Raw genomic sequence first — 23,818 nt, 5'->3', positions numbered from 1 at the left:
ACCATAGTGTGCTTTCTCCTATTTTCAGAGCAACTGAATGTATGTTGGCCCAGCATATATCACCTTGATAGTCAGTGAATCACCATTAATGATGTAAGAGCTCATTTAAAAAAAAAGATTAACTACTTTGCACTCTTGAAATGATTTATCACATTTATATTTATTAAGTCTTCTTTACTGATTAAGGAAGAATAAAACTGGAAGCAATGTAGGAATAGCACTATACTTCATGCTCAGGTATAAATATATTTGTATCCCATTTTTTCTGCAGTGTTGTCCTATTTAATTTATTTGCTTTGTAAGTATGTGAATACTAAAGTTTTGAAACAAATAACTGATCTGCAAGTAGAATCTTGTATCATGTGAACGAGCCTGTAACACATAGCACAATGGGACATAACACAAAGAAATAAAAAATATCTGCTCTCCGCGCATGAGCACTCCATTAAAATAATAATAGTCTGGCCATTTTCAGTACCCTTATTCTGTAGTAACAGAGAATTATTATTGTTCAGTTGCTTTGCATATATTTTGAAGTATTATAAAATGTTCTGTGAAAGAGAATAAAATGCACTTTTTGTGCTAGTTTGCCTCTAATTTACATACCTATGGCCAGACAATTAATATAATCATGTGCAGAATTAGGGAATTCTCTGAAGGCAGAACATAATTACTTCAGTGAAGATCTAGATCAGAGAGAAGAATTTTGCAGTATATTTTTAAATTACTGGATAAGCATCCCCTATCTTCACAAGGCCTTTGATAATGTTTCCTGTGAGGAAAGTTGCACTACTGCCTAAAATATGCAGACTTTCTGACACACAGAATGTATCTTGTAGCAACATTTATACAAGGTGTGGAAAAGCTGCCATGTGACTCAGGAGCATCAAAAGCTAAAAGTATTGTAGAATTTTTTTTCACAGAATAAATCATGGACAAAAATAAAGTTGGTTTCCTTGCATTACTTAATAGGTAGATCTATTGCCCATAGACAATTTTATAAATAAAAAGAAAACATTTAAATATCTTCTACAGAATATTAAATTAATGTGTGGCATTGACCCCAATTCTACTTTCCAATTTCTCTGAATGCCTTAAGCTTCCATTTATTTTGACAATATGCAATAAGCATGCAGTTATGATCAATGCATAATCGTGTTTGTAGTCCCAGATTAGATTGAAATTACTTTTAAAATCATTAGGGGGAGAAAAATGAAGAAATCTGATGTCACTACAGGACAGAGTTATGGTTGTTTAGATGCCCTAACTGTACATTTCTATGTCTAAACATATTTGAATTTAAAATTTAAAATTAATTCTAAATTTCCTGGATTTGTAATGCTTAATTTGGGAATAAATTAAAACACTCCAGTAATTATTTTTATCCTACATTACTCACACTACTCTTAGCTTTAACTCCATATCAATGTAATTTTTACCTGGGAATTTCCTGGATTTTTAAAAATTAATAATTTCATACATGAACAGTAAACAAGAAACCCAATGAGACTGCTATCACGTATTACTACTACTGATTTGAAGGTATATACTATCGACCTGAAATAAAATATTTTATCTGTTAGGATCAGATCACCAGTATACTCTGTCTACATTACATAACTCTGCACAAGCATTCCAAGGATACTAGCCTCTCAAGTAAGGTTTTGTACTGCTCTCTTGATGCAAACCAGCAGTGATCAGGCAAAGTGTACACCCCAATTTCCCCCTACCTCCTGCTTTCCACATCCTGTTCCCCACATCCCCCTGCACCCTTCTCCCAGCTCTCCTTTGTGAGTCAATCTGGCGCAAGATGGTTTTTAAAAGTATATATTTAGGATTGTCATTTTTGCCGTTATTTTTCATAACTGAAAGTTAATCTGTCAAGAGAGGATGAAAAACAAAATCTTCTTCAGACAAACTTATAAACACATGCCCACTTTCAAAATGGCTAACTCTTATTGTTCTGAATAAGAGCATAAACTTTCATGGGTGAATACCCACTTCGTCAGACGCATGCTCCAATACGTCTGTTAGTCTACAAGGTGCCACAGGACTCTGTTGCTTTTTAAGATTTCAGGGAGTTTTAACTATATGGGACGTTTGAAGAGCCTCTTATTCTTTACTGAGATCATTTGGGAAAAAATAGGTCTGATACTGAAAGTCAGATTTCCTAAAATAATTAAATATGGCAATTTTAACTCATTAATAAATTAACAGATTTATTTATAAATTCTCTAAAAAAAATTGTCTGGTGGACAGAGACTAAGTGTTGTACATTTTGGGGAGAATGCACTGTATTCCTTATGCATAGCAGAGAGAATGGATCTCTTCTTTATATGAAATCTCAACTCAACTTTAATTACAGAGCCACAGCTAGTGCCTCCATAATTTTTGATAATTTTAAGTTAACTAATCAATAACTGGCAATGGATGCCCAGCAATGATACAGTTCATTAGCTGCAGCTAATGGCTGAAATTTACAGATAAGATCTATGGAAAGGAATGCAAAAGCACAGGCATTTCTTCAAGGTAATTGTACTGGTCAATGTAATAGGGGCATTGGCCCCAGAATACATGTGAATCCCAGTGTGCCTGTTCCAAGGCTGGCCTTATGCTCACCTGAACCTCATTTAGTTACCTTCCAGTTGATGGACCTAAGAATTCAAGTGGAGATCATGTGACTAGATTACAAATTCAACCTGGAGATTAGGTATTAGTAAGAGTTCAGAGAGCCTGCTGGAGAGAAGACAGGTTTGTGATAACTCTGCAGAGCTCCCAAGCAGAGGGCCCGAGGACTAAGACCTGAAAGACAATAGGAGCCTGCTAGGGGGAGAAGCCTCACCTAAGACACCTGTAGGAAGGTAGGCTAAAAGGGGAAGAACCCTCAGCTGGGAAGGGCTTATATAAAAGATTCTGAAGTGTCAGAGGGAGGGCTACATGGACACTGAAGGACTGAAAGACTACTGAGCTCAGAGACGAGGCTGGAAAGAACTACTGAAACTATGGAAGAAGGTTGGAAGTCCTGCTGTGAGTTAAATGTTCTGTTAATAAACCAATATCCAGAAGGGAAGAGTTAATGGAAAATCATCCGCTGAGGAGAGTTTGACTGACAACGTAAACTAAGGCAAACAGCAGGTCCTGATGCCTGATAGGGTAAGCCCTGCTACTATCATTCACTTGCATAACAATCAAAATATGCCACATCTTTTCAATAAAAATAAAATATTAAAACATAAGTTTTAAAAATGATAGTTCAGCAGCGTACTAAACTAGCCTGCAAGAGATTTAACTTAGTCTTGGTCTTCCAGTGCACAACTCTTAGGGTATCATGTAGACTAAGGGCAGGTCTACACTAACCCCCAAATTCGAACTAAGGTACGCAACTTCAGCTACGTGAATAACGTAGCTGAAGTTCGAAGTACCTTAGTTCGAACTTACCTCAGTCCAGACGCGGCAGGCAGGCTCCCCCGTCGACTTCGCGTACTCCTCTTGCCGAGCTGGAGTACCGCAGTCGACGGCGAGCACTTCCGGGTTCGACTTAAGTCAAACCCAGAAGTTTGATTTGCTTGCCACCGAACTACCGGGTAAGTGTAGACCTACCCTAGGTCAGTCAGTGGTGAAAACTTTACATATAGTTTAGGAATGACATTAATGAGTTCCCAAAAGGGAGTTTTCAATCCACTGCTGCAAGACTGGAAAAAAGACGGCTGTGACGGATGGTACAGAATGTCCGAAGACAGGGAAATGTAACAAGACAAAGGAAACAAACAAATACCATGGTTGTGCTGAAACACATGTTTATATGTTGTCACTGTATTTTACTTTGCAGACCTTGTGTGCAGGAATGAGGTTAATGAGAATGGAGTCCAGAAGCTCTTGAGTTACTCCATCACCCTCCATGATGATAGAACTCATCAAATCCAGCATGTGCATTTGTACCTTCTGGTTGTGGCTATTGCTAAAAAGATAAAAAAAGGTGATTAAAATTAAACTCCCAGACACCCAAGTGGCCAAGAAAATTCATGTCCTAGCAGTATTTTAAAGAATAAATGGATGAACAACTAAGATTGTTCACCTTCCACTGACCCATATTTTCCACATTTATGAACTCTGAATATATTACTTCAATTGGTCTGCCTCAGTCATATACATCTCAGAACACGTACAAAATAAAGATAATTGAATCTGAGCAGGATATTATTTTTTCTAGTGTCACCAAGTAATTTAGGCTTTTTAGACAGAGCACATGTATAATGAAATATTATAGATACTGTTTTGCTATTTGCTGTCCACAAAATGTCCTTTTTGAAAACTAGTTATATTATAATCTATGAGTATTTGCAAACTGAATGAAGAACTCAGTCTATAGAGACAAAGGTTCAAAAACCAAGGATATTTTGATAATATATATTAAAATAATTCAACTTACTTGATGACTGAAAAAAGAGTCCTAAAAAGCTGAATAAAAATTTCATTGCAATCTTCCAACTCAAAGCAGATGTTGTAAGATTTAACCCAAGCTAAATTCTATAAAAACAAACAAAATAATAAAACAGTCACAATAATAGAATTACAACCTTTAACTAAGACATGCAAGTCTAAATTTTGCTAACTAAAATATAAAAGAAAAGTCACACTATACAACTTAGACTGCAAGCTCTTTGGGACAGGGACTGTCTCTGTGTTTGTATTAGAGCCTAGCACAATGGGGCCCTATAATACAAATAAAAATAATAAATCATGATGAAAACTAATTAAGGACTGACCCGATTTCATATGTGCAAAAGCAGATTGATACAACTTGTAAATTCAGCTAGTATAGCCATGCTTGTAGGCTTATGCTATCTTCTCTCTCATGGCATGAAGCAATTTTTAATTGAAACTTTACAAGATGGTTTCTACACACAGTCATGGTAGCATAACCATTTTAAAGTCATTTTTGTCTTGCAAATAGATTTTTAAATCAGCTTAGCCAAAATTTATATTCATTTCCCAATGACCAGCATAATCATATTTGCAGTTCAACCTGTGTTTGAAATAATTTCCTAACATGGGAAAAACTGTTGTGCGAATGAAGTCTCGCAAATAACACACCTGAAAGAATCAGACCTCTGGTAATTTTTTATGTAAAATCCTACGGACATGGCTAATCATGACTAAAAGTCAAAATTTAAAACAAGTAATATTATCCTGCTTCTCAAACTATGGGCAACACTGTGCTCAGCACATAGTTAATAAGTCAAACTGAGCCATAACACAGGAGAAGCAATAATTAAACTTTTACCTGATTCATGATATCATAATTTCTACAGCATGTCAAAGAATTCCTAAACAGGCTGTCACATACAGGGAAAGTCTGATTACACATCATAGGGTTGTGGGGCAGACATGGTCTATTAAAAGTTCCAATAATTATATTACCTCTAATAAGTAAAAGTATCGGTTAAATTGGGGGCTCTTAGTATCCTCCAAGCCTTTTAACTGTCTTGTAATAAACAAGAATATGTCCTGTAAAACAAAAAGGATAAAATAAAATGTAAAAGCATACATAATAATCCTCTGACATAGCTATGAGTTCATTCAAATTAATTTCATTGTATGTACTTAATTAATGTCTCTTTAATAAACCTAAGTGTCAGTATATTCAAAAACTTGGTAATATAATAAAGTCTTTGATGGATCCTTTGATTGTATGTTCAACTGCAAGAGAATTAGATGGGGAAAAGGGCTTCTTTTAAAAGGATATTTTACCTTAAGTTTATCATGGGATGTATATGGCGCTTCTGGAGCATAGATTCGGAATATATCAGCCAAGCAACATGCTACAAGGAGACGCACATCTTTGTTGGGATTCCTGAGGAAGAATTCAGATGCAAGATGCAAGGCTAAAGGGAGATACTGCTGTTTCTCATCTTCTGAGTCTTGGTCCATGTCCATGAAGGTTTTTACTACCATCTAAGAGTTAAAGAAAAGGGAAAAAAAGACTTAATCCACTTTCTACTTTCATTCATAATTGCTAAATAATTCTTTCTAAAAGGATGCAATACCATCCACAGTTATTTTACTGCCTAATTATTAGCATTAACATAACTTCCTGGTTAGGACACGCTGCAGAATAGACGTATGACTTTTACAGATATTTTGAACTTGATACTGTTAAGTCAACTCTTTAAAAGTCCTCACAAATATGGCCAAAAGCACAGAATAAACCTTAGGCTCAGCAAAAAATGTGTAGCCCAGGCAGAGGAGAGGCGTGGCTATGGTAGCTCTAAGCCACTTTTTCACTCTCCCAATCCTGCTCCAGTGTAATTTAGGCAGCACTATTTTAAGTCATGCCAATTGCCTGGGGTTGCCCTATAGGTTGAAGTGCTGTGGCTCCACCTCTGCCCCACCCCCTACGCAAGAGTTAATGAAGAAAGCCCAAGAAGGCAACCTTATGTTTGACTTCTGCAACACCTATAGCAGAATCCTTCCCCAGCCAGATACAAGGCTTTTAGTATTCCTTTATGCCACTCTGGCCCTTTTACTTAGTGTAAATGGGCCAGAGAGGGGGTGAGGGTCTGAGTTTTGTGCCCAAGACTATTTACTCAACAGATCTGTAACTTGTGTGTATTCAGAGTCATCTCTGTTTACATAAGTGACAAAAATAAATGTGCATTGCTTTTTATTCCTGTTAGCACAACTAGCAGAAACTGAGCTAGACACCATTCACTCTTGTGCATTGTCAACAAAATTGTTTACTAAATTCCAATTAATTATGCCTGTGCAATCCTACTGAATGCAATGGGGTTGTACAGTTTTAAGTAAAGGCATAGTTTGGAGGCAAAGATGTTGCAAAAGGTATAAACTTTGAGGAAGGATGGTCCAGTGGCTACGACGTTAGTCTAAGGCTATGTCTACACTACAAAATTAGGTCGGATTTATAGAAGCCGGTTTTATAGAAACCGGTTGTATGCAGCCGATTATGTGTGTCCCCACATAAAATGCTCTAAGTGCATGAAGTCGGCGGATCGCGTCCACAGTACCGAGGCTACCGTCGACTTCCGGCGCATTGCACTATGGGTACCTATCCCACAGTTCCCGCAGTCTCCGGCGCCCATTGGAATTATGGGTTGAGATCGCAATGCCCGAATGATGCAAAACAGTGCCGCGGGGGGTTCTGGGTACATTGCGTCAGGCCCCTCCCCCGCCATCACAGCAACGGCAGACAATAGATTCGCGCCTTTTTACCTGGGTTACCTGTGCAGACAACATACCACGCCAAGCATGGAGCCCGCTCAGCTCAGCTCACCGTCACCATATGTCTTCCGGGTGCCGGCAGACGTGGGACTGCATTGCTACACAGCAGCAGCCGCTAACTGCCTTTTGGCGGTAGACGGTGCAGCATGAGTGGTAGCCTTCATCGGCGATCGGGATGCTGGTAGCTGTGGGGCTGGCAGCCGTAGGGCTGCATTGCACCAGCCCCTTGCCTTTTGGCAGTAGATGGTTTATTACGACTGGTAACCGTCCTCGTCGGACAATCATGGATATCAGTCATGGTATATTATTTTCTGCCAAGTATTGTCTGCTGAGCACCCAGAAAAGGCCGAGGGCGATCTGGGTGCTGGCAGACATATGGCTGGCACACGTGGGGCTACATTGCTACACAGCAGCAACCCCTTGCCTTTAACCGTCCTCGTTGGACAATGATGGCTACCAGTCGTAGTATACTATTTTCTGCCAAGTATTGTCTGCTAAGCACCCAGAAAAGGCCGAGGGCGATCTGGGTGCTGGCAGACATATGGCTGGCACACGTGGGGCTACATTGCTACACAGCAGCAACCCCTTGCCTTTAACCGTCCTCGTTGGACAATGATGGCTACCAGTCGTAGTATACTATTTTCTGCCAAGTATTGTCTGCTAAGCACCCAGAAAAGGCCGAGGGCGATCTGGGTGCTGGCAGAGATGTGGCTGGCACACGTAGGGTTACATTGCTACACAGCAGCAACCCCTTGCCTTTTGGCAATAAATAGTATATTATGATTGGTATCCATCATCATCATACTGGTACGCGCCCAGTATTTGCTGCCAAGCACGCAGAAAATGCCGAGGGCTATCAGTCATGCTGCACTGTCGTCTTAAGATGTAAAAAATAGATTTGTTCTGTATTCATTTCCTTCCCCCCTCCCTCCGTCAAATCAACGGCCCGCTAAACCCAGGCTTAGGAGTTCAATCTCGGGGGGGGGGGGGGGGGGGGCATTCTGTGTGACAGTTGTTTGTATTTCTCCCTGATGCACAGCCACCTTTCTTGATTTTAATTCCCTGTACCTGTACGCCATGTCGTCACTCGCCCCTCCCTCCTTCCCTCCCTCCCTCCCTTCTTCCCCTGGTCTTTAGATACTAGTTTCGCGCCTTTTTTCAGACCAGACGCCATAGCTATCACTGGGATCATGGATCCCGCTCAGATCACCGCGGCAATTATGAGCACTATGAACACCACGCGCATTGTCCTGGAGTATATGCAGAGCCTGGACATGCCAAAGCAAAACCAGGACCAGCTGAGGAGGAGGCGATTGCAGCGCGGCGATGACAGTGATGAGGAAATTGACATGGACCTCTCACAAGGCACAGGCCCCAGCAATGTGGAAATCATGGTGTTACTGGGGCAGGTTCATGCCGTGGAACGCCGATTCTGGGCCCGGGAAACAAGCACCGACTGGTGGGACTGCATCGTGTTGCAGGTCTGGGACGATGCCCAGTGGCTGCGAAACTTTCGCATGCGTAAGGGCACTTTCATGGAACTTTGTGACTTGCTTTCCCCTGCCCTGAAGCGCCAGAATACCAGGATGAGAGCAGCCCTCACAGTTGAGAAGCGAGTGGCGATAGCCCTGTGGAAGCTTGCAACGCCAGACAGCTATCGGTCAGTCGGGAATCAATTTGGAGTGGGCAAATCTACTGTGGGGGCTGCTGTGATCCAAGTTGCCAGGGCAATGAGAGACCTGGTGATATCAAGGGTAGTGACTCTGGGAAATGTGCAGGACATAGTGGATGGCTTTGCTGCAATGGGATTCCCAAACTGTGGTGGGGCGATAGACGGAACCCATATCCCTATCTTGGCACCGGCGCACCAAGCCACCGAGTACATAAACCGCAAGGGGTACTTTTCAATGCTGCTGCAAGCCCTGGTGGATCACAAGGGACGTTTCACCGACATCAACGTGGGCTGGCCGGGAAGGGTACATGATGCTCGCGTCTTCAGGCACTCTGTTCTGTTTCGAAAGCTGGAGGAAGGGACTTTCTTCCCGGACCAGAAAATAACCGTTGGGGATGTTGAAATGCCTATCGTGATCCTTGGGGACCCAGCCTACCCCTTAATGCCATGGCTCATGAAGCCGTACACAGGCAGCCTGGACAGGAGTCAGGACCTGTTCAACTACAGGCTGAGCAAGTGCCGAATGGTGGTGGAATGTGCATTTGGGCGTTTAAAAGCGCGCTGGCGCAGCTTACTGACTCGCTCAGACCTTAGCGAAAAGAATATCCCCATTGTTATTGCTGCTTGCTGTGCGCTCCACAATATCTGTGAGAGTAAGGGGGAGACATTTATGGCGGGGTGGGAGGTAGAGGCAAATCGCCTGGCCGCTGATTACGCGCAGCCAGACACCAGGTCGGTTAGAGCAGCACAGCAGGGCGCGGTGCGCATCAGAGAAGCTTTGAAAACTAGTTTTGTGACTGGCCAGGCTACGATGTGAAACTTCTGTTTGTTTCTCCTTGATGAAATCGCCGCCCCCCCCACCCACCCGGTTAACTCTACTACCCTGTAAACCAAGCACCCCACCCTCCCCTACCCTCCCCTCTTCAAGCACCACTTGCAGAGGCAATAAAGTCATTGTTACTTCACATTCATGCATTCTTTATTAATTCAGCACACAACTAGGGGGATAATTGCAAAGGTAGCCCGGGATGGGTGGGGGAGGAGGGAAGGAAAAGGACACACTGCACTTTAAAACTTTAAAACTTATTGCTCTGGAAATCATCTAGGCTGGAGTGATTGGGTGGCCGGAGGCCCATCCACCGTGTTCTTGGGCGTCTGGGTGAGGAGGCAATGGGACTTGGGGAGGAGGGCTGTTGGTTACAGAGGGGCTGTAGCGGCGGTCTCTGCTCCTGCTGCCTTTCCTGCAGCTCAACCATACGCAGGAGCATATCACTTTGATGCTCCAGCAGCCGGAGCATCGACTCTTGCTTTCGGATTACAAGATGATGCCACTTCTCCTCTTCAGCCCGCGTTTCAGCACGCAACCTCTGCTCTTCAGCCCGCCACCTCTCCTCTCGCTCATATTGGGCTTTTTTAAAATCAGTCATTGACTGCCTCCACGCATTCTGCTGTGCTCTGTCAGCGTGGGAGGCAGTCTGTAGTTCAGTGAACATTTCGTCACGCGTCCTTCGCTTACGTTTTCTAATATTCACTAGCCTCTGTGAAGGTGAAACATTTGCAGCTGGTGGAGGAGAAGGGAGAGGTGGTTAAAAAAAGATACATTTTAGAGAACAATGGGTACAGTCTTTCACGTTAGATTTTGCTGTTCACATCACACAGCACATGTGCTTTCGTTACAAGGTCGCATTTTTCCTCTTATATTGAGGGCCTGCCGGTTTTGTGTGAGAGATCACTCACGCAGTGCCAGGCCACAGATTTCAGCTTGCAGGCAGCCATGGTAAGACACAGTCTTTTGGCTTTTTTAACCTTGTTAACAAGTGGGGATGGTTTAAAACAGTACTGCTCTCATTAACCATACCAAGCACCCGTTGGGTTGGCCATTTAAAATGGGTTTGCAATGTAAAAGGAGGGGCTGCGGTTTCAGGTTTAACATGCAGCACAAACCCAACTAACTCCCCTCCCCCACACACCCAATTCTCTGGGATGGTCACTTCACCCCTCCCCCCCACCGCGTGGTTAACAGCGGGGAATATTTCTGTTCAGCAGAGCAGGAAGGGGCACCTCTGAATGTCCCCTTAATAAAATCGCCCCATTTCAACCAGGTGACCGTGAATGATATCACTCTCCTGAGGATAACAAAGAGCGATAAGGAATGGATGTTGTCTGCATGCCAGCAAACACCGGGACCATACGCTGCCATGCTTTGTTATGCAATGATTCCAGACTACGTGCTACTGGCCTGGCGTGGTAAAGTGTCCTACCATGGCGGACGGGATAAAGCAGCCCTCCCCAGAAACCTTTTGCAAAGGCTTTGGGAGTACATGAAGGAGAGCTTTCTGGAGATGTCCCTGGAGGATTTCCGCTCCATCCCCATACACGTTAACAGACTTTTCCAGTAGCTGTACTGGCCGCGATTGCCAGGGCAAATTAATCATTAATCATTAAACACGCTTGTTTTTAAACCATGTGTAATATTTACAAAGGTACAGTCACCAGAGGTCCCCTGTGTGCCCACAGGGTCTTGGGTGAGTTCGGGGGTTACTGGTTCCAGGTCCAGGGTGATAAACATATCCTGGCTGTTGGGGAAGCCGGTTTCTCCGCTTCCTTGCTGCTGTGAGCTATCTATGTTCTCTCCATCCTCATCTTCCTCGTCCGCCGAACCCGCTTCCCTGTGTCTTTCTCCAGTGAGGGACTCATAGCACACGCTTGGGGTAGTGGTGGCTGCACCCCCTAGAATGGCATGCAGCTCCACGTAGAAGCGGCATGTTTGCGGCTCAGCCCCGGACCTTCCGTTTGCTTCTCTGGATTTGTGGTAGGCTTGCCTTAGCTCCTTAATTTTCACGCGGCACTGCTGTGTGTCCCTGTTATGGCCTCTGTCCTTCATGGCCTTGGAGACCTTTTCTAATATTTTGCCATTTCTTTTACTGCTTCGGAGTTCGGCCAGCACTGATTCATCTCCCCAGATGGCGAGCAGATCCCGTACCTCCCGTTCGGTCCAGGCTGGAGCTCTTTTGCGATCCTGGGACTGGGACTCCATCATGGTTACCTGTGCTGATGAGCTCTGCATGGTCACCTGTGCTCTCCACGCTGAGCAAACAGGAAATGAAATTCAAACGTTCGCGGGGCTTTTCCTGTCTACCTGGCCAGTGCATCTGAGTTGAGAGTGCTGTCCAGAGCGGTCACAATGAAGCACTGTGGGATAGCTCCCGGAGGCCAATAACGTCGAATTCCGTCCACACTAACCCAATTCCGACCCCCTAAGGCCGATTTTATCGCTAATCCCCTCGTCGGATGTGGTGTAAAGAAACCGGTTTAAAGGGCCCTTTAAGTCGAAAGAAAGGGCTTCGTCGTGTGGACGTGTCCAGGCTTAATTCGATTTAACGCGGCTAAAGTCGACCTAAACTCGTAGTGTAGACCAAGCCTAAGACACAGGTTCATTGCCACTCTGCCACAGATGTCCAGTGTGACCTTGGGCAAGTTACAGTTACTCTGTGCCTTAATTCACTATCTGTAAAATGAGGATAACAGTTTTTCCCCACTTCACAGTGGTATTGTGAGGATAAACATATTAGAGTGTGAAGCACTCAGATACCATGGTAATAAAGGGCATATAAATATAACACAGAAGATAGAAAGACAGAACCATAGATCCTGAGGATCTAATTTAGATTACAGGACCTTTATTACTGGTAATGCATAAGAAGGAAAGAACCCCGCTTGACTTTCAAAGCCCAGACTGAGTTTATAGAGCTGACAATTAGAAATACATTTTTGTATTTAACTATAGATAATTCTTTTCCGACTATGCCATTTTGAATGATAATGAAGTGGCTCCTCAGTTATTAAATGTGCCACTGCTTAAAAAGGTGATATGAAAATATTGCTGTTTCTTTTTCCTGGAACTGTGGAACCCAGCTTTAAGTGTAGCAGATAAAACAAATTAAAAAAAAAAAACAGTTTGTCTACCAAGCCTCCCAGTATTATCCTCACGTCCTATACTAACAATAGTCACTCTGGCATAGCATCACAAATCACTTGTCCTTCCTAGAAGCTGGAAGGAAATTTTATTTATATAGATAACACAAAAGTAGCAGCAAGATCTAGTGGGTTAAAGTACAAGAGTGTTTCTGGTCCTGCCTCTGCCACAAATCTGTTGTGATATCTTGGAAAAATTACAAAGGGTGGTTGTCTTCACTTTTCTTCCCTGACCACACCATTTTTAAAGAGGTAAAAATATGGGTCGATACTAACACAACACGGGGGCAAAGTTTTTGGGGTTTTTTGGTAAAGCGGTAGGGAGTATTTTGACCCGCTTTCCCTGACAGATACAAGCCCTGGCCCTGTTATATCTGACAAGCTCCTATTTACTCTCCTCCCATGCCTTTTTTCAAGGCCTGTCTACACAGTAGGATAAAATGTGTATTTTTAAAATGTATTAGTCAATACGTTTTAACTACCTTGTTTTAAGACCCTAGGATAGAAGGACAAGTTGAATCCTCCTTATCCCCTTCCTCCAACTTTCTGTGGAGAGTCCTTGGACTCTATCCTGGGTCCCCCTTCTTTTCTCCCTCTACACCTTATCTTTGGATAATCTCATCAACAAACAACAATTCAGCTAATATATATATGCTGAAGACTCTCAGATCTCTCTCTATTTCAGACCTGTTTCCTCCTATCCACACTGAAGTTTCAGCCTCTCTCTCTGCCATCCTCATGGATAGCTTGCTGTCACTTCAAGCTCAACTTGGCTAAAATAGAGCTCTTAATCTTCCCTCCACACACCCCATACCTGCCACCTCCTTTCTCCATCACTGTGGACAGCACTGCCATCCTGCCTGTCCGTCAGACCATAACCTGGGCATGGCCTTTGACCTGGACTTCTCTATGGATCTTCATATTCAGGTTATGTCTAAATCTTGTAGAGTCTTTCTGCATAACCTCTCTAAGGCCTGGTCTACACTAGGCGTTTATGTCGAATTTAGCGCCGTTACATCGAATTAACCCTGCACCCGTCCACACCACGAGGCTATTTAGTTCGACATAGAGGTCTCTTAAATTCGACTTCTGTACTCCTCCCCAACGAGGGGAGTAGCGCTAAATTCGACATGGCCATATCGAATTAGGCTTGGTGTGGATGGAAATCGACGCTAATAGCTCCAGGAGCTATCCCACAGTGCACCACTCTGTTGATGCTCTGGACAGCAGTCCAAGCTCGGATGCTCTGACCAGCCACACAGGAAAAGCCCCGGGAAAATTTGAATTCCTTTTCCTGTCTGGGCAGTTTGAATCTCATTTCCTGTTTGGACATCGTGGCGAGCTCAGCAGCACTGGCAACGGTGCAGAGCTCTCCAGCAGAGATGGCCGTGCAATCCCAGAATAGAAAGAGGGCCCCAGCATGGACTGATCGGGAAGTCTTGGATCTGATCGCTGTGTGGGGCGATGAGTCCGTGCTTTCCGAGCTGCGCTCCAAAAGACGGAATGCAAAGATCTATGAGAAGATCTCTAAAGCCATGGCAGAGAGAGGATACAGCCGGGATGCAACGCAGTGCCGCGTGAAAATCAAGGAGCTGAGACAAGGCTACCAGAAGACCAAAGAGGCAAACTGACGATCCGGATCCCAGCCCCACACATCCCGTTTCTACGAGGCACTGCATTCCATCCTAGGTGCGGCCGCCACCACTACCCCACCACTGACCGTGGACTCTGAGGATGGGATATTGTCCACGGCCAGTTCCTCGGACATGTTAGCGGACGGGGAAGATGAGGAAGGAGATGAGGAGGACGAGGCAGTCGACAGCGCTTACCAAGCTGATTTCCCCGACAGCCAGGATCTCTTCATCACCCTTACAGAGATCCCCTACCAACCGTCCCCACCCGTTAACCAGGACACAGATTCAGGGGAAGGATCAAGCAGTAAGTGTTATAAACATCTAAACATTTATTTTTTACAGAACTGGAATATTAACAATAACAACAATGTGTTTTTCATGATTTGTTTGCCCTAAGCGCTTAACTATTCAGTCCCAACTATTTAAAAAAAATCTAACAATGTCCGGTTTTGCATGATTCTGCTGCCCAAGCCGCTCCACTCTTTAGTCCCTGCCAGTGCAGCTATATTAAAATGTGGTCTATATGTCCGGGGATAGAGCTGCAATCCTCCAGGGACATCTCGAGGAAGCTCTCCTGGAGGTAATTGGAAAGCCTGTTCATCAGGTTCCTGGGGAGAGCGGCCTTATTGGGTCCTCCGAAGTAGGAGACGTTTCCGCGCCAGGAGATCATCAAGTACTCCGGGATCATAGCCTTGCACAGCATGGCGGCATACGGCCCTGGTCTTTGCAGGCTTTCCCGAAGCATTCGTTCTTTATCGCTGTCTGAGATCCTCATGATTGTGATGTCGCTCATGATGACTTGCTTTGAATTAGGTAGGGGACTGTTAGTATTGGGACTGCTTGCCCGTTCCTTTACAGAACTGTAACCGCCGGTTTACAGCCACGCGGTGGAGGCGGGAGAGGGGCAGCATACAGGGATCTTTCCCTGGGACAGCCGCGAGGGGGTGGGACAGGGGCAGAGTTCATGCTTGGCCGATTGCTGGCAGCAGAGACTGGCATTGCTTTCAATGTGAAAGGAGGCCAGTGCTACTATTAAAGTTTTAAGCAGCCACAAGTCTACGGCTTACCATGTCTGCCTGCTACAGAAATTCCGGTGTCCTGCCCCGCTTCCCAGATCGACAGTGCAAGACCCCAGGCACTGAAGGCGAGGTCCGAAAATTCGACCTTGTCCTGAGTGCGCATGTGATAGGTGCAGTGCATGGTCTTGTTCACAGAGAAAGACTATGTTCTTTGTTCACAACTACATTTATCTTTTGGAGGAATTCACTACCTTTTTCTCATTCCCACAGCCACATCTGCGACTGTCTCCCAACCCAGCCTGGCATCACACTCCCAGAGGCTAGCACAGATTAGGCGGAGGAAGAAGACGACGCGAGAGGACATGTTCTCAGAACTAATGGGCTGCTCCCGAGCCCAGGCAGCACAGCAGAACCAGTGGAGGGAGAATTTGTCCCAAATGCACCGGACACACATGGAACGTGAGGAGAGGTGGCGGCAGGAAGACCAGCAGGCGACTCAAACGCTGCTTGGACTTCTGAGGGAGCAAACGGACACGCTCCGGCGCCTTGTGGATGTTCTGCAGGAACGGAGGCAGGAGGACAGAGCCCCGCTGCAGTCTATCAGTAACCGCCCTCCCCCGCCACCAAGTCCCATACCCCCCTCGCCCAAAGTCCAAAGAAGGACGGGCGGCAGAGTCCGTGAAAACTCTCACTCCACCCCTGCAGACTGCTCAAGCACCAGAAGGATGTCATTCCCCAAAATTTGAAAAGTCCTTTCCTTCCCGCCTCACCCAAGCCCCCGTCCAAGTTTCACCCCCCAGTTTCATGTGTGGTTGTTAATAAAAAATACGTTTCTGTTCATTACTGTTTCCATCATGTTCTTTTGGAGGAGAGTGTGTCTGAAGGGGAGGAAGGGGCTTGGTAATTGGACAGGACAGTCACCTTTAGCAGGGTACAGAGGCGGGGGCAGGTCCAGCAGCAGGGCACATACACAGTGCAGTCACTAGTTACCCTGGTCAGTCTGGGAGGTGGTTTTCATGTTCGGGGGGGGGGGGGGGGTTGCTCTGCGACTTTGTGGCGGGGGAGGGCAGTTACAGATCTTATGCAGCGGTCCTTTTCCTGGATCACAGAGCCACGCAGCAGGGGATCTGTAACCCTCCTCCCCCTGCCATAAAGTCACATAGCCCCCACATACACGCAGTCCTGCTCAGGAGGGCTGGCAGGCTCCGTTGAAACAACCAGTCCACCACTGCGAATCCTGTCATTCCTGGAGTTTAGAAGCATCATTTGCATCAGTACACTACACCCGCTCCCCACCACAGTCTGCGTCCCAGGTTTAAAACATTCCCGCGAAAACAGTAATAAAGACAACGGTGTTCATTAACAAAATAAAACTGATTTTATTTTTTTGGAAGGGGGTGAAGGGGGTATGTAACTGGAGAGGATAGTCAACATTAACTGGGTAAAGAAACGGGGGCAGGTTCAGCTTCTCTGTACACAAACTGAAAAGTCACTGGTAACTGTGCTCACTCTGGAACCTAGCTTTCAAAGCCTCCCGGATGCACAGCGCGTCCCGCTGGGCTCTTCTAATCGCCCGGCTGTCTGGCTGGGCGTAATCAGAAGCCAGGCTATTTGCCTCAACCTCCCACCCCGCCATAAAGGTCTCCCCCTTGCTCTCACAGAGACTGTGGAGCACACAGCAAGCTGCTATAACAATGGGGATATTGGTTTCGCTGAGATCACAGCGAGTCAGTAAGCTTCTCCATCTCCCCTTGAGACGGCCAAAAGCACACTCCACCACCATTCTGCACTTGCTCAGCCGGTAGTTGAACAGTTCTTTTTCAGTGTCCAGGGCGCCAGTATAGGGCTTCATGAGCCAGGGCATTAGCGGGTAGGCTGGGTCCCCGAGGATCACTGTAGGCATCTCCACATCCCCAAGAGTTATTTTGTGGTCCAGGAAGTAAATACCTTCCTGCAGCCGTCTAAACAGACCAGAGTTCCTGAAGACGCGAGCGTCATGAACCTTGCCCGGCCATCCGACGTTGATGTTGGTAAAACGTCCCCTGTGGTCCACCAGTGCTTGCAGCACCATTGAAAAGTAGCCCTTTCGGTTGATGTACTGGCTGGCCTGGTGCTCCGGTCCCAGGATAGGGATGTGAGTTCCATCTATAGCCCCACCGCAGTTTGGGAATCCCATCGCGGCGAAGCCATCTATGATGACCTCCACGTTTCCCAGGGTCACTACTTTTGAGAGCAGTACCTCAACGATTGCGTTGGCTACTTGCATCACAACAACCCCCACGATAGATTTGCCCACGCCAAAGTGGTTCGCGACTGACCGGTAGCTGTCTGGCGTTGCAAGCTTCCAGAGGGCTATGGCCACTCGCTTCTGGACAGTCAGGGCTGCTCGCATCCGGGTGTCATTGCGCTTCAGGGCAGGGGACAGCAACTCACAAAGTTCAAGGAAAGTCCCCTTCCGCATGCGAAAGTTTCGCAGCCACTGGGATTCATCCCAGACCTGCAGCACTATGTGGTCCCACCAGTCCGTGCTTGTTTCCCGTGCCCAGAATCGCCGTTCCACAACATCCACATGACCCATTGTCACCGTGATGTCCTCGGCGCTGGGTCCCGTGCTTTCTGACAGGCCTGTGCTACTCTCAGACTTCAGGCCCTCACCGCGGTGCCGTAGCCTCCTCGCCTGGTTTATCTGCATCTGCCTCTGGGAAAGGTGGATGATAAGCTGCGAGGCGTTGAGAACGGCCACAACTGCAGCGATGGTCGCAGCGGGATCCATGCTCGCAGTGCTGTGGCGTCCGCGCTGTCACTGACCAGAAAAGTGCGCGAACTGATTTCCCGCCAGCGCTTTCAGGGAGGGAGGGAGGGCGGTAGTGACGGATGGATGACGACAATTACCCAAAAGCACCCTCGACACATTTTTTTTACCCAGAAGGCATTGGCGGCTCGACCCAGAATTCCAATGGGCAGCGGGGACTGCGGGAACTGTGGGATAGATGCCCACAGTGCACCGCTTCCAATGTCGACGCTTTCCCCGTTAGTGTGGACTCACAAAGTCGAATTACTGTCCTTAGTGTGGACACACACGTTCGACTTTGCAATATCGATTCCACATATTCGATTTAAGTGAAATCGAACTACCCTCGTAGTGTAGACATACCCTAAGATATGGACTTTCCTATCCATTCACATAGTTAAAACTCTTGTCCAGTCTCCTCACCTTGTAGTCACGGACTACGACATTCTTTTTTTCGCCGTGGACAAACAATCTCGTCCCTTTTATCCATTTAGAAGGCTGCTGCAAAGACTATTTTCTTAACCTATCACTTTGGCTAGGTCACCCCTCCTTCTCTTTGTATGCCATCAGTGACTCCCCTTTTTCTATCACATTGAAGATAAGCTACTTGTCTGTTGTGACTGATACACATCTCCCTGCTGTGTGTGCTCGGAAAGTCTGGCATGCAAGGCGTACCGCTCTCAGCTCTCTGACATTGATGTGGAGAGCGAGATCCACCTGAGACCAGAGGCCTTGTGTTCTGAGATCTCCCAAATGTGCCCCCCAGCCCAACTCTGACTCATCCGTCACTAGCGAGTGGGATGGCTGAGGGCTGGTGAAAGGGACCCCTGCACATATTACCTGTAGGTCAATCCACCACAGAAGGGAGTCGAGAACCCGGTGAGGCAGGGTTACAATCCTGTCCAAACTGTCCTGGGCTGGCCGATACACAGATACCAGCCATGACTGAAGAGGTCAAAGTCAGAGTCTGGCATGCTGTACTACGTAGGTACAAGCTGCCATGTGTTCTAGAAGTTTCAGGCAGTTCCGTGCTGTGGTGGTGGGGAACTGTCTGAGACCTTGAATAATGTCGCCCAGGGCTCGAAATCTCGCTTCTGGAAGGAATGCCCTGGCATGTGTCGAGTCCAGTACCGACCCTACAAATTCTATTCTCTGAACTGGGGACAGCGGTGATTTCCCCTCATTCAGTAGGGGGCCCAGTTCGTCAGAAACAGCTCTTATGAAGGCAACCTGCGTCTCTACTTGTGTCCTGGATCGGCCCTTGATCAGCCAGTCGTCAAGGTACGGGAACACTTGTACCTGTCGCCTGTGGAGGAACACGGTCACGACTGCCATGCACTTAGCGAATACTCGAGGTGCCACTGACACGCCAAACGGGAGGGCTGTGAACTAGTAGTGGGTGTTGTTCACCACGAGCCTGAGGTATTTTCTGTGGGACTGAATTATTGTTATGTGAAAGTACACGTCCTTCAAGTCGAGGGTGGCATACCAGTCTCCTGGATTCAACGAAGGGATGATAGAGGCCAAAGAGACCATGCGGAAATTGAGCTTTTTCACGAATTTGTTTGAGTTCTCACAGGTCTACCGGCCTGAGCCCGCCCTTGGCTTTCGGTATTAGGAAATACAGAGAATAGAAACCCCTGCCCTTCTGCTCCTGGGGAACCTCTTCCACTGCTCTTAGTGAAAGGAGTGAGTGCACCTCCTGTATAAGAAGTTGCTCATGAGAGGGGTCCCTGAAGGAGGACGGGGAAGTGGGGTGGAAGGGCGGGAGGGCACAGAATTGGATGGAGTATCCCCTCTCTACCGTGCGGAGCACCCAGTGGTCCGAAGCGATATGGGACCATGAACGGTAGGAAGGGGACAGTCAGGAGGAAAAGATAAGGCGGGGTAGATCCAGTTTTTGTTCTGGTGCGCCGTCCTCGACCGCACCTTCAAAAGGCTGGTTTGGGGGCGGAAGGTGGTTTGGGTTGGCCAGAGCCCTCACCTGAGGATGGGTGCGTTTCCTGCCACTCTTGTTCCTCCTCCAGGAACTATCCTGACGGTTCTGCTGGTACAAGCATGGAGGAGGTTGCAGTCTAAAATACTTCCGCTGCGTAGCGGGAGTATGGAGGCCCAATGATTTGAGAGTGGCTCTCGAGTCTTTTAGGCTATGCAGCCTTTTGTCCGTTTTCTCAGAAAAGAGAATCGAACCCTCGAATGGGAGGTCCTGAGAACGGCAGGCCCGAGACCTGGAGCCCCTTCTCATGGCTATGCCCATAGCCATCACACGGGTAGCCGCATCTGCTCAGTCCAGTGCGGCTTGAAGCGAAGCTCACAAAATGAGCTTCCCCTCCTCCACCAGAGCCGAAAACTTGGCGCGGGAGTCCTGCGGCATCAGCTCTGCAAACTTCGCCATTGCCCCACATGTGTTGTAGCAGTACCTGCTGACAATGGCCTGCTGATTAGAGATGTGGAGCTGCAATCCGCCAGTAGAATAGACCTTTCTCCCATAAAGGTCGAGTCGTTTTGCGTCCCAATTCTTCGGGGAGGGTCCCTGGAAGCCCTGGCGTTCACGTTGGCTGGCAGTATGTACCACGAGAGAATCAGGTGGGGGGTGGGTTGCGCTTAGCCGTAGGGGTCAATGAGGCTGGGGTCGGACACAAAGTTTTTGTGATGTCAGAGACGGTCTTTATAAGAGGCTGGGCAATACGTGCAGGTCCGGAGGGGGCAAGGATGTCTACCATTGGATCTACGTCTTCCACTACTTCCTCCGCCTGAATGCTCGTCGCAGCAATTGCTGTAGCACCCTGCTGTCCTCTAGGGCAGAGGCCGTAGCAATGCCCACCAGCACCTCGTCCGGTGAGGACAAGGAAGAGACTCCCATAAGGGGTGGCTGCTTCCTTCCTTCCGCACCCAAGGGGTCCGGCGACACCTGGATTTCTTGAGCCAGTACTGACGCGGATGGTGTTGCGCCCCTTGGTGTCGGAACTGCATACACCGACGCTGGTGCCGCAAGCGTCATCGGTGCTGAGGCCATCATCAATGCCGGAGCTGCCGTCAGTGCCGGAGATCGGTGTTGGAGATGCCGGAGCCAAAACAACTGGGGCCAGTGCAGGCTGCGCTGGTGCCGGAGGCATCGGGATGGAGGTGCCATGTGGCAATGGGGCTATCCCTGATCCTGACGATGCAGACAGTGCTGGAGGGGGTACGAACGTGGCTAAAGCCAACGACGTTGCCCTGGAACATGACCCTTGGCTCAGACCTTGGCTTTGATGAAAAGCCCAGGGAGTCCAAAAGGGCCATTGTGCTGGGAGCTGCCATTGCGCAGGCCATAGTGCCGGGTAAGGATGCCGGTCCCGGGTTGACGCGGACCGTCTGCTCCTGCTCCTACAGGACCGATTGGAGTCCGATTCCAACTCCGAGGTCTCTGAAAAAGAGGACCACGGAGGAGCAGTATTTCTAGGCACCGACTGTTCGCACCGAGGGCTCTGGTACCGGCGTGGTTGCTGGGTCTATTCCGTTGCTGGGGAGTGGCGCACCAGGGTTGGAGATCAGCGGGGCATCATGGCGGGCTTTCCCCTTGAAGGTGCACGGGGAGCAACCAGTACCAGCGACCTGCCCTGTCTAGGATGGGAGAACGGTGCTGAGAGGGGGAGTAGTTCTTGGGCTTCCTCGAATGCCTCCGGAGTCAAAGGGACATGCAGCTCCCGGCTTGGCCTCGGCAAACGAGGAGGGTCTAAACTCAACCGCCCTTCCACGCGGGCAAGGAGTCAACGCGACCGTCACCAGTGGCGGATCGGAAGTAGTGTGACCCAACTCGGGTCTCACAACGGCTGGCTCCTTAGGCCTAACAGGGGGAGAACGACCCCTCTCCAGCCTCTTTTTCTGCGGCACAGGCGATTGAGGATGGTGCCTGCATGCGGCATATGAATCACGAGTGGAGCCAGGATGGTGCCATGAGTCTTTGTCCTTATTCGGCACCAGAGCTCGTGCTAATGGTGCCAGAGCGCTCGTACCGAGGAAGAGGTACTCGGCGCAGGGTCCATCAACCCCCTCCCCCCCCACTTCCGAGACATAGACTTGGCAGTGAGGCTGCACCCATCCCTGACACAGTCCAAGGGCTGAGGCTGCCCCAAAAACACCCTGGGGCCCTGCCCTCCACACCAGGCATGGCAAGATAGCAAGCAAGAGCAACAGCGTCTTGCACGCCTGCCCAGCCCTGTGCAGCAATCTGGGTGCTATCACCAAAGTATGGGTCAGGTGCAGGGTGGATCTGGATGCACGGGGTATCGTTGGGGGGGTTCCGGGTGCAGAGGGAATGGGACTCTGAAGGGGGCTCAGTGGGGTGGAGGTAGGGTGACCAGACAGCAAGTGTGAAAAATCGGGACGGGGGTGGGGGATAATAGGAGCCTATATAAGAAAAAGACCCAAAAATTGGGACTGTCCCTATAAAATTGGGACATCTAGTCACCCTAGGTGGCGGTCCGGTTGGTGCAGGTGCAGGGGTGGGTCCGGATTCAGGGGGGAGGGGCTCCGTGGGGAGTTCAGGTGCAGAGGGGTGATGCTCAGTGGGGGATCTGGATTCACGGGGGCTCGGCCAATGGGGAGCAGCTCCCTGTACAGTGAACCCTCTTCCTGCGTCTGAGGAGCAATGGGGTCAGGAAGCAGGGGGCAGGGTATGTGCAGTGAGGGAGGGGGGAGGAAGGTTTCTGGGGGCGGGTCTGACCCAGATCCTCCTAGCGGGGACAAGGAAGTCCCATCATCCCCCGCCCCCAGCCCAGCCAGGACTAGCAGCTGAGCCAAGTTAGGAACCACCAGCTGGGACACCCCGAGCTCCCTCCCTCATTCCCCTGCAGTGATTTACCTCTTTATCAGCTGCTCTGGGCACCCAAAACAATGCACCTATGTTGCTGGGGAGGACTGCATGACCGCTCTGGCAACTTCCCTTTGCTTCCCCATCAGAAGTCATTCTTCTGCAGGGAAGCAAAGAAATCTGCGGGGGATATGAATTCTGTGCCCACACAGTGGCGAAGAATTCCCCCAGGAATAGTCCAAGCATCCTCCTCATAGCAATTAGACCTCTGACCTCTACCATATACAAAATTCCTCAAAAATGTCAGATTAGGAGACTTCTTTATTACTAGAGCCCTGCAAATCTGCAGATATCCGCAGACCATGTTTGGGGATCGCGGCTCAGATGAAGATAAACATTTTGTATCCGCACAGAGCTCTATTTATTACCACTGGATTAAATGTGCTTTGAAAACATTTTGCTTTAGGCCTGCATCCTGATCAGGTGTAACTGCTTAGGACAGGTTCCTTTGGGAAAGAAGCTCTGACTATCTGTGCTTGACGTAGGTAATGCAAGGATTGTTTAGACTAGTTGGTCTCAACCCACAACCCAATCAGCACACATCTGTGACCCATGTGATATCCTCAGGGCCACACAGGTAGTATTGGATGTGGCCCACAATGGTAAATAGCTTGAGAACCACTGTGATAAATGTAC

The 23,818-nt window shown here is 47.7% G+C and overlaps 1 protein-coding gene across 3 annotated transcripts in view; it reads right to left on the bottom strand.

The window, feature by feature from the left end:
- The window catches only part of PDS5A (PDS5 cohesin associated factor A), a 170,852-nt gene that overhangs the window by 90,851 nt on the left and 56,183 nt on the right, over window positions 1-23,818 (bottom strand). For all 3 annotated transcript variants that reach the window (XM_065405775.1, XM_065405774.1, XM_065405776.1), the window contains 4 exons: window positions 5,752-5,955; window positions 5,422-5,508; window positions 4,430-4,527; window positions 3,832-3,958 (listed from right to left, as the gene is read on the bottom strand). In XM_065405775.1, the coding sequence (XP_065261847.1) occupies window positions 3,832-3,958; window positions 4,430-4,527; window positions 5,422-5,508; window positions 5,752-5,955 (516 nt within the window). The remainder of the gene's footprint in view (window positions 1-3,831; window positions 3,959-4,429; window positions 4,528-5,421; window positions 5,509-5,751; window positions 5,956-23,818) is intronic.

The sequence above is a fragment of the Emys orbicularis genome, chromosome 5, assembly GCF_028017835.1.
Source record: "Emys orbicularis isolate rEmyOrb1 chromosome 5, rEmyOrb1.hap1, whole genome shotgun sequence".
Lineage (NCBI taxonomy): Eukaryota > Metazoa > Chordata > Testudines > Emydidae > Emys > Emys orbicularis.
The sequence above is the reverse complement of the archived record's forward strand: the minus strand, read 5'-3'. Positions and strand labels throughout refer to the sequence as shown.